This window comes from Athene cunicularia, assembly GCF_003259725.1.
Source record: "Athene cunicularia isolate RWA chromosome 5 unlocalized genomic scaffold, athCun1 chr5_part2, whole genome shotgun sequence".
NCBI lineage: Eukaryota > Metazoa > Chordata > Aves > Strigiformes > Strigidae > Athene > Athene cunicularia.
In genome coordinates, this window is record NW_020799102.1 from 8,034,556 (window position 1) to 8,048,694 (window position 14,139).

The window sequence follows — 14,139 nt, forward strand, 5'->3', positions numbered from 1 at the left end:
CAGCTGTCTAAACCAGCTACCCTGGCTCTCAAAATACCCAGTGCTGAGAAACTGATATCTTCCCAAGGGCTCTTACACCAGTCTTAGGCTGAGACAAATCATTCCAGAAAGGGGCTGGAGAATGGGTTAATTAGAACAATCTGAGCTGAATCCCACATAGGTATAGCACAGACTGCCCTATTGCATCCCAGTGATGACCCAATAAAGATGGAACTCTCAGGTGAGAGTGGAGAAAAACATGTACCATTCAACTCCTATGTCTATTCAAAGTCAAGGATTCCCACCGTTTTAAGATTAGTGATACCATAATGAAGCAGTACACATGAAAGTGATCTGATGTCAGCTGAAATGATTTATTATGAAAAAGAATTAAATTAAAGATTACTTGGGGCTCAGTACCTGCAGCGTTTTAAAAGAGAAAGCTAAAGGTTAATGCACTTCATATCTATTTGGTCAGTTCAAAAGTGTTCCCTTCAAAAGAATTCCCAAAAGCTCACACAGAGCAGGCTGCAGGACACTGAACTCTAAGTCACAGTCCTCAGTTCTCTTTCAGGTTACAAAAGACCAAATTCCTCAAGGCAATGCCTTCCTTGCATACTCTGAAGGTATTGTTGGACCATTCTGATCCCTGTCCACATAAGATACTATCACCAGTACCACTGGAGATGCTAGCTAGGAGTCAATCATTTATAATACAAATCATAGTCATGTAACCAGCACTGAGACTGAACATCAGTCACCTGACATACAGCTCAGGGTTTGGTGTTGGCAAGTACTAAAAACCACCAGTGAGGAAAGGGCTCACAGTAAGGGTGCAAATATAATCATTTTGTACTGCATGTGTAAAATGTGTTTTTTACACTCCTGATGTTGTGCTCAATGTGCAGAAGGAAAAAAGCACCTTGCTGACCGAAGTGCAGCTGTGGAAGTGATTGCTGTTTGTCTTCTAAGGGAAATGAAGCAATGCCTGTGCTTATGGTTTTACAATGTGCATTTTCTTCAGGGACGACTTTTGAAAGGCATCATCTGTCTCCAGAGTTCTTGTAATAACCTTGGTTTATACACCACCTTGGGATTAAAGACATTAACCACCTTGCCCTGTTAGCAGCATCACTGAAACAGGAGAACAAGTCCTCTTTGAAATGCAGTTTATTCTACAAACATTTAGAGTAAAATCTTTAGCTAATTTCCATAAGTGCTTATAATACCAGAAGGAAAAAGCACAAGAGAGAACTATGGTCATTTGAAAGTTACTCACAGCTGCTTTCTAAACTACTCACTTGCTATGGAAGCATTAAATGGGAGCTGAAATGTTTCCTTTTTTTCATGCTCATGTTCTCCTCTTTGAGCATTTTGTTTCCACACACGCACATTCATCTACATGCACGTATGTGAAATGGACTCTCTTATGCCCAGAGCAAACCAGTTCCACCTTCACTTCGTGACTCCTTTTTTCATGGCAGCAAATACATTTGTGTTCCATTTCATTGGCCTCAAAGGAATACCTATAGAAATGAGATTTGCACATCAGTCTGGTGCCTGTTGTCTTCCCAACCTGATCAGTATTTGCTGCTCCAAGTGGAGGAACTTCTAAGGAGCAGAGGAGGAAAATTTCCTATTCATTTTTCTGCTTATCCATAACAGTCTTTGCTCGGGATGCTATTAGCCATGCAGGGCCAGATCATCTGACACCAATGGGGAAAATCCCAGTAACTTCAGTGGATTTTTGATTAGGCCCATTCTGGCAAGGCAGAAAAGAACAATTCATGCAGAGACCAAAGAGCAGGAAAAAACTCCACTAAACACCAGAGCTGTTCAAAACCCACATAAGGACATGTTTAAGAACAGGTAGTTAATAAATTTAGCTGATGCCTTGTCGAAGGGACCTATTTTTCTACCTAAGATAAGGCAGTCCTGTCACACTAAAGACATTTAGTCACATTGCTAATGATCGCTGTTCTGCACACCCGGTTCCATCAACGAGGTTCTTTTAAACAGCAGAAAGGGGACAAACAGCTGCAGCCCACTGGTGACAAGGACCCAGGAAGAGCAGGCACGGGGGAGGACAGAGAAAGGATTCCTACTTACACAGAATAGGTACTGCATGTCCCTTCACAAAAGGGCACTGGGACTGGAGCAGCTGACTTACAGTTGTTGTGGACAATAAACTGCTCTTTCACATTGCGTTTGCATTTATGCGGCAGGTCGATACCTGTGTGGGAGAACATTTCCGTTAGATTTCTTCAGACCGGGGAGTAAATGTTTCAAAATGTATCTTATAGGAAACCAAGGGCAGATCATCCCACCAAAATTTTTTACAGCTCAAATGATAACCAGAAAAACCAATGAGAGTGGGAAGAGGCACTAGTTCAGCAAAGCGATTTCCTGCTGGTCAAGGTACTTTTTTATTTGCAAAACAGCTTAAATGTAGACTTATGTGTAAGTCCATGAAAAGATACTGTTCAATCAAGACCTAAAGGAGACATGAAGGATTTGGGTTTTTAGAAATTGTTATAAATAACATTCAAGCTTTAGAATTTTGACTCTAGAATTTTGGCATTTGTGACTCTATAACAACCTATGATTTTGGGGTGGATGTCACAGAAGAAAAGACACTTTTTCTTTTTTTTTTTTTTTTTTTCCCATGCAGTTTCCAGATGGAAGAATACAGAGCATATTTGATACAAAATTTCTTATCTGGACTATATAGTTCAAACCAACAGTATTTCAACTATTAAAAAATTATAGAAAAAGAGATCAAAGAATTCTAGTGTCCTGATTGGAAGAATGAGGCAGATTTTTAGCCTCTGCTGTAAGTGGATGTTTAGGATTTTAACTGTGAGGTACAAAACAGCTCTGCTGCTCTAAGAACAGCCTTCCAGTCTGTGGAAACTGAAGACTCTCAGTGCATGCAGAAACAGAACTACAAGCAGAGAAGAAGGTAACAGTAGTGGACTCGGGAATCAGTGATTTGATGCACTCACATGTTTTACAGCAGCCGTCTGAAGTCACATCAACTGTCCCCTGTATTAAAAGCAAATGTAATCAGAACAGTTCAGATGCACATACTGCTAAGCAGCTAGTAGCAATGATGAGAGTGCAGGTATAATCCCTCATCTCTAACCAACACAGATTCCTCATCAGACCCATTTGTGTACCAATTATCTATAAAATGGCTTTAAAAAAAATCCAGCAAAGGAGGGAGTGAATTTTCTTAACACTATATATCCTCTCAGAAGCCAATTAAGATGTCCCGCAACACATGCCTGACCTTAGGCAGGTGCTACTGAAGCCAACAGAAAACACCCAGCCCCAGAGAGTGACAGCTGCTTCGGGAATTGAACAGCCTGACCTGCATAGAACCTACACCAAAGCTAATTCAAGTCAATGGCCATCTTTGTCCCTGCTTTGGTTTTCAGATCTGCTGCGAAGCCCCACAGAGCTTCTGAAAGTTACTGGAAACCACTAATGGCTGAGAACCAGGGCTTGAAGGGTGCCCCTTGCTCATCCGTGTACACCTTCTTTGCTTAGTGATGCACCACGTACCAGAAGACATCGAGTTCATCAGTTCCCCCAGGCGTCCATGGTGAGTTACCATTTGCTCCATTGTATTTTGTAACTGGTGTTTCTCAAGTGATGAAAAAGACAACCTTGCTATTGCCCCAATATTCTTCTCTTTCAAGTTCTAGTGCTTATCCCACAAGTAAAATGTATGCGTTGTTTGCAAATAGTTTTGTTTTACTTCCATGGGACACTCCGTTCAGGACAGAAAAAGCACATTTCCTTCAAACAAGGATGATCAGCTCAGGAAGATCAAGAAATACTGAAGTGGATCATTCAAAACAGTAGAGAAATCTCCCAGACCATCAGTCTTTTTGTGGCTCTAAAATACTTACTGGGACACAGTTTGATTCTTCAAACGGTAGGCAGACTTTTACTGTACTAGTCAGGGAAAACTGGCCCGCTGATTCAGTGCACGTGTACTGAGTGCAGTTATCGTATGGAGCTTTGTAACTCTTTCCAACCTGAATAAAAACAGGAGAAAAACCCCAACCCAATATAGTATAGCAGAAAAATAGAGTAACACAATAGTGACACAGTCAGTGAACTGGCAGATGGACTGGATTGTTCATAGAACTCTGAAAGTGCTGGGAAGTGTAGGACTCACATCTGCAAGTTATGTGCCAAGCTCACCCACTATCAGCCTATGCGAAATCCCTTCTGTGGCCACCTAAGTGGAAAGAATCAAAAGCTGGTGGCAGAATGAGCACAGAGGTATGAACAGAAATGCCAGAAGGTAGGTGTGTTAGTGCACATGGAATAAAATATACACAAATGAAAAATAGTTATTTTAAAGGATTTCAACAGTTTTATATTTTAATAGGTGGAAGAAAAGCAAGAAGTGTGAAAGAGAAGTCTTCATCATTGAGGTTAATGGATAAAACCTCCTCATGGAAACATAAAAATTGTACATTGGCACAGGAGAAGTTAGCTTGCACAATAAATTATCAAGGAATGAAAGGATGAAATAGAAAAGATACAGAATAGAAAAGATACAAGAGCTACCAGAGAAGCAAGAGCATGTAAGACAATAGTCACCGGTTGAGAGAGGAGTATCGGGCTGTAATAAAACCAGAGAGCTACCCTGAGGCTCAGCCCATGTCTGCGCTCACAAGACGATGTATTATTACCTGGGCGTGTTACCGAGGCACACTACACTCTATCAGCTACGCCGCTGCTGATTTCTGCCTCAGCAGGTTCAGAACTAGTGGTAGTACAGCTGCACCAGCTCGCTCACACTACACAGCCCTGTATCTCCAGGGCGAGATAATGACACTGCTTCCAGATCGGAGCAGTATGATGTGAAGGCAGCTCACGTGTCTCTGCAAGAGCAGTACTACACAACAGCATCATTCCCTCCAAATTCTTTCCCTCTGCTGCATGGCAGGAGGTGGGGGTGTAACATGATTTCCATTCCTGACAGAGATGCATCATTTTCAACACAGTGGTGCCTGAGATGCACACAGCAGAGAGCAGCTGTATAAACATCTACATTTACTTTGGAAATACAGACATTTTTAAATCTCCTACAGGTCTTCCCAGCCTCAGAATGTATGACACTAGTTCAAAAATGCTGAGGCCTTTTTGATAATTCAGCTGTCTGTGCAGGGCAAGGGAGTGCTTACCTCAATGGTCACATTGCCAAATGGAAAATTTGCCACACATGCCACTTGCTGACACTGGCTGCAGCACTGACCCTCCTCTTCCACGTAGCGGAAACCCTGTGGGAATAATGTTTCTATTTAGCCATGTCACCTGATGTCTTGTTCATGAAGCAACTTTGGATCAAAGCCACGCTGGAGATGACATCAGGAAATGGGCCAACCTTCTGGTTTCATTTCTGTTGTCCTTAGAAACCTGTTGGAACAACTTTAAGCCTGACAATCAAAGATGAAAATTTCTTTCTCTTATTGAATAGTGACTTCTGGGCCCTTCATTTACCGTGAAGACATTGTCATTGTCTATTCTTTGGGCTAACACACAATCAGACCAAGTAAATTAATTCAGCAGATGATTAGTTGCACGATATACCACCAGTGCTTGGTCTGAGATGATTATCCACAAGAATTGCTGCTGTCAGATATGTGAAGATCACGCATCAGTTTTTTCCTCCCCTGTGTTTTAGGTATCCATTGGTCTCTTGGAGGGTGTGGCTGGCTTCAGGATAAAGAATAATGGTTTTATCCATTTTTTAGGATTGGTGGTGGTTTCGGCCTTAACTGGGCAAGAACGGAAAAGAAACCACTCTTTTCTTACATCCAGTAATAGACTGAACAGCTTGTGTTCAGGCTCTCAGCTGACTGTATCTGGAAACATATAAACCACCGTGCAGTTTCTTCACAACCTTAACTTTTGGGTGGACAATGGGCAACACCAACAGCAGGACAGAAACATTGTCTGTCAGCAGCTGGACTTCTCTTTAACAGGTTTGCAATCGTTCTCCCTCAGGGCATCTTTCCAAGACCGACCTCTAAATTTGCTAGAGCAAACGTAACCAGCACCCTAAAAAGGAATTTGCAAAAAATAGAGTAGAAGGTTGTATCCTGCTATCTTTCAGCGAGGAAGCAGTTGTACTATCCCAGTTTTATAGTGCATCCCCTCAGCAGCCATCGTCTGTGGTCGGGGAGGCTGAGCACGCAGCGCTGACCTGCTGGCAGGTGGTTTGGCATTTCACTGGAACACACTGGATGTGGTTGGTCCGTGTCACAGCGTCCTGCTCATCTGTGCACACACAGTCCTCACAAGAGCTTTTAGGCACCATTGCCCCAGGCTGGAAATACAGAGGAGAGAAGAGACAGGCAAGAATTCGCTGGGTTCTAGAATAAAAGTAGATCTGCTGGACTATGAATGCTTATGTTTGGGATTTGTTTTTGGAAGGACTTCCTGAAATGAATACCTCCAGATCGCCAAAACCTCACACGGTCAGTATCACAAAGCAAACACAAGGCTGACACTCCCAAGTGCATCAATCACATTAAATGAGTAATTAGGTTATCTCATATATTCCATGCATCAATTTTCACTCAGTTTGACCTAGTAATTAATCTTGCAACGTCCAGTGAGATTTAAGATTTGTATTCAATCACAAATCTGACTTCTCAACTTTAAAACACAGGTAAAATCTCTAAGCAAGCTACTGGCCTCTCGCATTATTTATTCAGTAATGTTTCCAATAGTACATAAGACTACTGGCAGGGAAAAAATTACAGGCCATTCTAAATCCTGATTTTTATGTGAGTGTTGACAATAACAATTTCAGGAAACTGTCTCAGGCAGCATTAACCTGTGGAAAGAAGTGTCTGGAAGAAGACCTACCTTAAATTCAACTCCTTCAGAAACACATACACCTTTAGGTACTGTAAGAAAAAATAAAATGAAAAGGATGTGCTAGGAATGATATAAACAGTTACTGTACTCATCTCTGAATTGTGAGTGATTAAGAGGAGACAAAGAGTAGAACTAGGCTTATTCACTAGCCTGAGTAGCCTGGTCAAAAGGGGGGGGGGAAAGTAACTAGTGCATGGTGCTAAGTGTTGCTTGGAAGCCCACATGTAACATCTGCTCAGAGAACAGCCCCGCAGAGGACTTAGGAGTAGTAGTGGGTGGAAAACTGACTATGACCAGCACTGTGCGTTCACAGCCCAGAAAGCCAACCGTGTCCTGGGCTGCATCCAGAGCAGTGTGGGCAGCAGGTCAAGGGAGGGGATTCTGCCCCTCTACTCTGCTCTCACCAGACCCCCCCCTGAGGTGCTGTGCCCAGCTCTGGGGGCACCAAATAAGGACATGGACCTGCTCAAGTGGGTCCAGAGGAGGCCACAATGATGATCAGGGGCTGGAGCATCTCCCTGTGAGGACAGGCTGAGAGAGTTGGGGGGTTCAGCTGGAGAAGAGAAGGCTCCAGGGAGACCTTAGAGAGGTCTCCCAGTACTGAAAGGGGCTACAGGAAAGGGGGGAGGGACCCTTGATCAGGGGGTGTAGGGCTGGATGAGGAGCAACTGTTTTAAACTGAAAAAGTGTAGATTTAGATTAGATACGTGGAAGAAACTCTTCCCTGTGAGGGTGATGAGGCCCTGGCACAGGCTGCCCAGAGAAGCTGTGGCTGCCCCCTCCCTGGAAGGGTTCAAGGCCAGGTTGGACGGGGCTTTGGGCAACCTGGGCTGGTGGAAGGTGTCCCTGCCCATGGCAGGGGGTTGGAACTGGGTGATCTTTAAGGCCCCTTCCAACCCAAACCAGTCTGTGATTCTACGATTCTATGTTATGTATGAAGTGGAGACTAATTCTATAACCTGTATTTTCCATACAGAAAAATCTATTTACCTAATGGTTTTTTACTTATACTTGAAATTAGTTGAGGCTTTCTTTATTGCTAACCATCTTGCTAGTAACAGAGCCAATGGGAAGCTGGGTCAGGTATGTCAATCCGGAAATATAGTTTGGCAGAAGAGCTTCTGGAAGGGTTCAATGCAACCAACATTCAGTATCTGATCCATAACTTTAAATACCTACAGAGAACCTGCAGCAGTTACTGTACCTCCACAAAAAAACAAAAAGCTCCAAATGTAAAGGCTGAGAGGGAAGGTGAGAGACTACTGCTTATGATTTTGACTCATTTAGAAAAAAAATAGTTCAACGAATAAATAAAACACCTTAAGGAAACATGGTACTTACTACAGGAGAAGATAGGACAACAACCACCCTCAGATATAGCAACCACTGGTTGGAAGCCTAAGTCACATGTTGTTTTGTTGATAATGCAGGCTTTTATATCACATTCTGCAATAGACAACAGACATAAAGTAAGCCAAACCATCATCTAGAAATAGATGACTCTTGTACCACCCATTTTTGGAGTCTGGGACATGTTCAGGGGAAGTATCTCTAAGCTCTCTCTATTGTAAAGCTCTTCCCTGGACATGTACTTCTGGCCTTTGTTCCTGCTTTGCTTCCCCACTGGGTGTAATCTTTATAAATCTCAAACACCCTCACCTCAGAGATGTGAGACATACAAGTTGGAGTAAAGGTAAATGACTCAGAAAGTGAAAAAAATGAAGAGGTAATAGATGAGAGCCAAAGATGCAAGGCAGATCACCATGACAGTGCCCACTGGTCCCTCAAGGCATCCAAGGAGCCTAATGGACCTCTGCCCAGCATCATAAAGGGATGAGGAACAGAAAAAGATCCCATCAGCATTGCCAGGATTCCCTGTCTTGCATCTTCCTACAGGTTCTGGGAATGGCCAGGGTTAGGAGCAGGCTGATGAGGAGGTCCTGTGCTGTGGTGGACATTTGGGACTGGGAGAGTGCAAATGGAAAGGTGAAGGCAAACATATAACAAGAACCTCCACAGAAGGCCTTGGGGGAGCCTGGAAGATGAGCACATCCTCCCTTGCTGGATAGATCTCTGTGCCAGGATCACCCTCTCCTCTCAGAAGGGAGAAGGGTCCTATGAAACACCTGGTGGTCCCAGTGATCCATGGGGGTTTTTCCAATGCAAATATCTGACAGGTCATGGCACTAGTTTAGAATACAAGCTGGACCAGAGGAGATCTCTGCTGATAGCAAGATCTCCTGATGTGTAGATGGAAGAAATGACCACTCCAGTGCATTTATTTGAATCTGGTACCTGAGGGGTACCAGATCTCACTTGAGGATTGCTGCTAAAGGCAAATGATGCTGCATTATGACATCTGAATTATCTACTCACCACAGACTGTTTCTGTGCAGCATGGGTCATCCAGACGTGGTTTTATTTTGCGTACAAATCCCTCTTTAGTGCAGTTGATAGGTGGAGATTGAGCACAAGGGCGGGGGAAGCAAGAGATATTCAAGGTCGCTTCATCGCAAGCACAGTATTGACAGTTGTGCTCCCAAGCCTCTCTAGGCTGTGAAAACAATAGGGATTGTTCAGAGAGCAAATATTAATGGATGCCTGCTGCAAGACTGTGTAGGGCTGGGTTGTCCTAATTTATTATGTAGGAAAATCACAGTTCAAATGACAGAAGGAGGAGAAGGAAGAAAAAGTGCTATTATCCGGCACCTTCCTTTGCAGGTTTACGTGTTTCCAGACGGGAAGCCTGGTCCTACCAGCAAACAGTGATTCCCACAAACTGCTATTTCTGCTTCTGTACATCAAGTGATTAATAAAGTTCTGGAGTTAAAGAAATCTGCTGTTTTCTTCCCCACTGTCATTGCAGTTCATTGATATTGAAGCTTAGAATTAAAAGAAGAAACTCATGCAGTCATTTTTACAGGAGGTCACAGCACCCAGTATACAGTGTATACAGTGTATAGTATACAGTGTTTTCCTTTTTCTTACCTGTTTCACTGACCCATCTTGTGCAGTGCAACCTATAAAATGAATTACAGATTACTTTAGGGGTAACCGAACTGGGGAAAACAACAGAAGCAGGATGACAAAAATAGAAGGAAGGTCTTGAAATGTGAGAAATAGTCACAAGGAGAGAGATCCAGAGTGCAAAGTCACAGGTTGTGTACCCAAAACATCTTAAAGATCCTCCTCTTTGTTCTCTTGAAAGTTGCACTTCATGCATAAGAGCAGGCAGAAACTGCCAATTTGAAACATTCCCAGCCTAACTAGAAAGGGTCAGTATCAAGGCCTCCCCCATTTCCTCTGTACCCAGAACAGTCTGCCTTAATGTGCGTTCTAGTCAAGCTCTTATCTCCCCTTCCCACCCCACCATTTACATTATTTCTTACCACAGACAGAAACACAAATGCCGTCATGATCATTCAGCAGAATTTTTCTATCAGGGCAATAGCATCCCTCAACAAACACTGGTGTGTTATTTTGGGAGGTGAAGGCGTCCATAACGACTTCTCTGCACAATTACAATATAAACAAGAACGAATGAAAGGCAGAAATGACAGGGCAATCAGACACCCATCCCAAGCGAATGTGAACTTCCAGCCTTCCTTGGCGATTTTCAAGTTATGGACTTGAAAAGCGCCTTAGGAAATGACCCACCTGCTGAAGCAAGTGTTTCTTTTTGCTTCCCCACATGGCTTGTAGACCTGATCCTGAGGACAGCTGGCCTCTGTGGAGCATTACAACGCAGAGGTTAGAAAGCCCAGACCCATGTACCCTTCGATGCACGATGGGCGCACCACGCACGCTAACGCAGCCCACCCCATGGGTCCGCACAGCCCAGGCTCCTGCCCAGAGAGGGTTTCCCTGCAGCTTCAGCCGGAGCTGACAATGGATTCAGCAAGGTGCTTGCGACAGTACCCCTGAATCCCTGGGTCCCCCTGAGCGGAGCAAAGCACGCGGAGAGAAGCTGTGCGTTGCCATCTAGTGATGAAGCTCCAGGTAGCACACAGGGCTCCTCAGCAGGGCCGCTCAGGAGAGACTGTTGGACCTGTTTTCCCCTTGTTTTGCACCAGTTCTGGACTGGAACAACCTCTCTGATTTGTTCTTGCTTTTTCTCAGGCCCAGAGCAGCTCAGGGAAGATTGAAGCCCGAGGAACACAAACAGGTGTGTGGGTGAGGAAAGAACAGAGCGGAGTTTCTTCCCCACCAGCGGGTCTTTCCCAGGCTTACCGCACTGCCCATTGGCCTGTCTCCTCCAGTCCACGCAGACCCCGTGGAGCCCGCACAAGGCCGCGTACATCTGCATGCTCTGGCACTCAGTGCTGGGGTGCCGCTCGGAGCACCCGCTGGCCACACACGCCTCGTAATAGGGCTGGGGGGGTATCATGCCATGGCACTCCGTCAGGTTCCTTCACACAGCAAGGAGACAGACATGGCATTTCACTTCCTTGGGCTACTTCCAAGGAAGAATTCAACTCAGAACCAAACCCATCCCCACCCAGAGAAAGCCTCAAGGTAAAGGTAGAGCTACAATTTGCTCTGATAGGCAATACATGCATACAGTTTAAGAATTAGTTTTATCTCCCATTCCTTGCAGTGTTTTGAAAGCAAGCAATTTCATGTCAGTCTGATACCTTCAAAGAAAAATCTCCTGCACAGCTCACAGCTATATTTCTATATGCTGACATTTGTATGTCAGCATGTTTGACAATCCTGTTTTAAACCACAAAATCATTTTAAAAACAGACACACCTTTGCTTTCTATATTCTGACTGTGTTCCTTTTCCTCCAGAGCTTTCAGATACTGAATTATAGTTAGTTCCTGGTTGGCTTCTCCAGAACTGGCAGGCAGAGGGACTGCCCAAGCAACACACACTACTAAGGGAGGACTGATTTTGATGATGATGCTGAAAAATATCTGCCAAACTCAGGAACATACGCCTATCAGTTTGCTGCTCAGTTTTTCAGGGTATGCTAGACTTCATATCTTCATCATGTCCTATCATCATGTTCACCCAAGTCATGTAGTGAAGCACAAAATTATCTTGTGGACTTATTTTTCTGGCACCTGTGGGAGTTGTCTTACCAGATGATTTTACACAGATTGGAAGGCTCACAGTGCTGATGATATTCAATTTCAGCTGGTTCTAAGACACCTGGATTACAGTATCTGTTGGTAGGATCTGGGACTTTCCAATCTAATCCCATGTCTTCGAAGGACTCGATAACCTCACCATTCCTCTTCATAGCATCATCAGACTTCTGGTTGGTGCAGGTACCTGGTAGCAACAGAGAAGCAAAGGGACAGTTCAAGGACAGTTGATGCTGATGAAGACACTTTTAGAGAAATCCTGGAGGGAAGTTCTCCCTGTGGGAAGGTAACAACAACATATGGGGTCCTGGATGAGTTCACAAGAACTGTTTGTAGGAAGATAAGGCTAGAAGAAATAGTTTGCTAGGTACTCATGAAAACCAGAGCTGACATGTTGGCTGATGCATTTCTCATGGTGGCTAAAGCAACTGAGATGGATCTGCCTAGCACAGGACTCTCCAGATTTCATATATTCCCATACTGAGTAGGTATAACCAAGAGAAAGGGCTTAGAAAGAACCTATCTCCATCCACCAACAGACTGTGAACAGAACAAAAGAAAGTGACTTAAAACTCTGTCTCCTGACAATCTTTCCACCAAACAGAGATAAATTTATCAAAGTTTGTGAGCAATAGAAATCATCGGAGTTGCAAGCATTTAGAGATGTTTACAAGGGGATGAGAGAAAGAAGGAGGAAAATTTACTGCATTCATTACCGTCAGCTGATGAGGACACTCACCACACAGTCCCATGGTACTGTTATAAAACATTCTGAAAGGGAGTTTTATGTAAAATGCAAGTCGACTGTAGGAGACATAGACTTCTAATTCAGGTATTTCAACTATGACGTAAAGGCCAGAACTGGTTATCGTGATACCATTCTTGGAAATGTCTGGAACAACTTTCTTATCATCAAACAAAATCTAAAAATAAGAGAAACAAAAGGTTTCTATGGACATTCTTCCAGTTTGTGCAAATGGAAAGCAGAGCAGAAAAAATTCAGACCTCAGGTGCACCAAATTAAGTCTGTTAAATTCAGTCATTTAAGCAGTTCTGTATGATTCCTTTTTAATATTTGGATTTTATATTTGAATACTCATGTCAGGAAGAAAAACACAATTTTAAATTATGTGATAATTTCCCAAGTTCTTAGAATATACAAATTTTTGTTGACACAAAGGAAAAAAAAAAGAGAGAGAGAGCGCAATGTAATTGCATTTCCTACCCATTCCATTTTTTACAAGCTTCATCCTTTGTCCTGACAGGACATTTGGCAGTAGAGTAATATAACTACAGTGAAATAATATTGACAATTCATTTTAACACAATACTTTACCAAGTTTGTTTCTTTTCCGTGTTCCATTGCTTGTGTCAGAATAACAACAGAGTTGGAATGAAAAATGAGAAGGGACATTGAACAAATCGCTCCATCAACGGCACCACAGTAGTAGTTGTCTATATGAATCCAGAAGTTGTGATGAATTGACTTCACAAGGACATAGGTGCAGTTTTCTTTAAAATGGTAATATGTTCCATCAAAAGTCACATAATGCTCATTTCCCCATCCACTGCAAATACCTGGAAGACAAAGGTAAAAATTTAGCCTAGCAAGGACACTTATCTGCTCTTAACAGCCACTGTTTTAGATAGGATTTCTGTTCCATTACATCTTACTGAATTAATATGAACATAATACAGCTGTTGACCATATAGACTTGTGTTTCTTGAGGCCCAGCTGAGCGTAACGCGAGTTGTGGGGAGTCTCCTGCGGCAGTACTTACACTGACACTCAAAGACTTCACAGCAACCAGTTTCATCGTAGTGTTTTGTGAATGGGAAACCATTGACACAGAGTTTCAGTTGCTGAGGAGGGCAAGTCATGCTGGACAGTTTAATATTGTTCCCTTGTCCCAGGCAAGTGGCAATCTGGCAGTTTCCAAAATTCCATGTTTCATTAAACTATTGATGGATTGAATAAGAAGAGGAGAGACACTTAACAAATTAATGTAACACAATCTGTAAAATCACACACAGCTACTACGCTCCATCCAGTTAATTGTCTAGCATGGTTTTATTCGCTATCTACTCTTTCTCTAGAAACTTGGCAATATGATATATACAATAATCAACAGAACCTTGATATCTAATTCTGTTCTGCA

The 14,139-nt window shown here is 43.2% G+C and overlaps 1 protein-coding gene across 1 annotated transcript in view; it reads right to left on the bottom strand.

Moving 5' to 3' along the window:
• Positions 1–1,133: 1,133 nt before the first annotated feature.
• Positions 1,134–14,139, bottom strand: part of LOC113481132 (mucin-5B) — a 45,948-nt gene continuing 32,942 nt past the window's right edge. The window contains exons 31-47 of the mRNA XM_026850469.1: positions 13,762–13,939; positions 13,317–13,558; positions 12,720–12,903; positions 11,975–12,167; positions 11,119–11,297; positions 10,546–10,615; positions 10,278–10,399; positions 9,877–9,908; positions 9,265–9,442; positions 8,230–8,334; positions 6,877–6,917; positions 6,209–6,331; positions 5,187–5,282; positions 3,897–4,025; positions 2,985–3,024; positions 2,089–2,212; positions 1,134–1,505 (exon numbers count right to left, since the gene is read on the bottom strand). Coding sequence (XP_026706270.1) covers positions 1,331–1,505; positions 2,089–2,212; positions 2,985–3,024; positions 3,897–4,025; positions 5,187–5,282; positions 6,209–6,331; positions 6,877–6,917; positions 8,230–8,334; positions 9,265–9,442; positions 9,877–9,908; positions 10,278–10,399; positions 10,546–10,615; positions 11,119–11,297; positions 11,975–12,167; positions 12,720–12,903; positions 13,317–13,558; positions 13,762–13,939 — 2,211 coding nt within the window. The 3' untranslated portion in view covers positions 1,134–1,330. The remainder of the gene's footprint in view (positions 1,506–2,088; positions 2,213–2,984; positions 3,025–3,896; positions 4,026–5,186; positions 5,283–6,208; positions 6,332–6,876; positions 6,918–8,229; positions 8,335–9,264; positions 9,443–9,876; positions 9,909–10,277; positions 10,400–10,545; positions 10,616–11,118; positions 11,298–11,974; positions 12,168–12,719; positions 12,904–13,316; positions 13,559–13,761; positions 13,940–14,139) is intronic.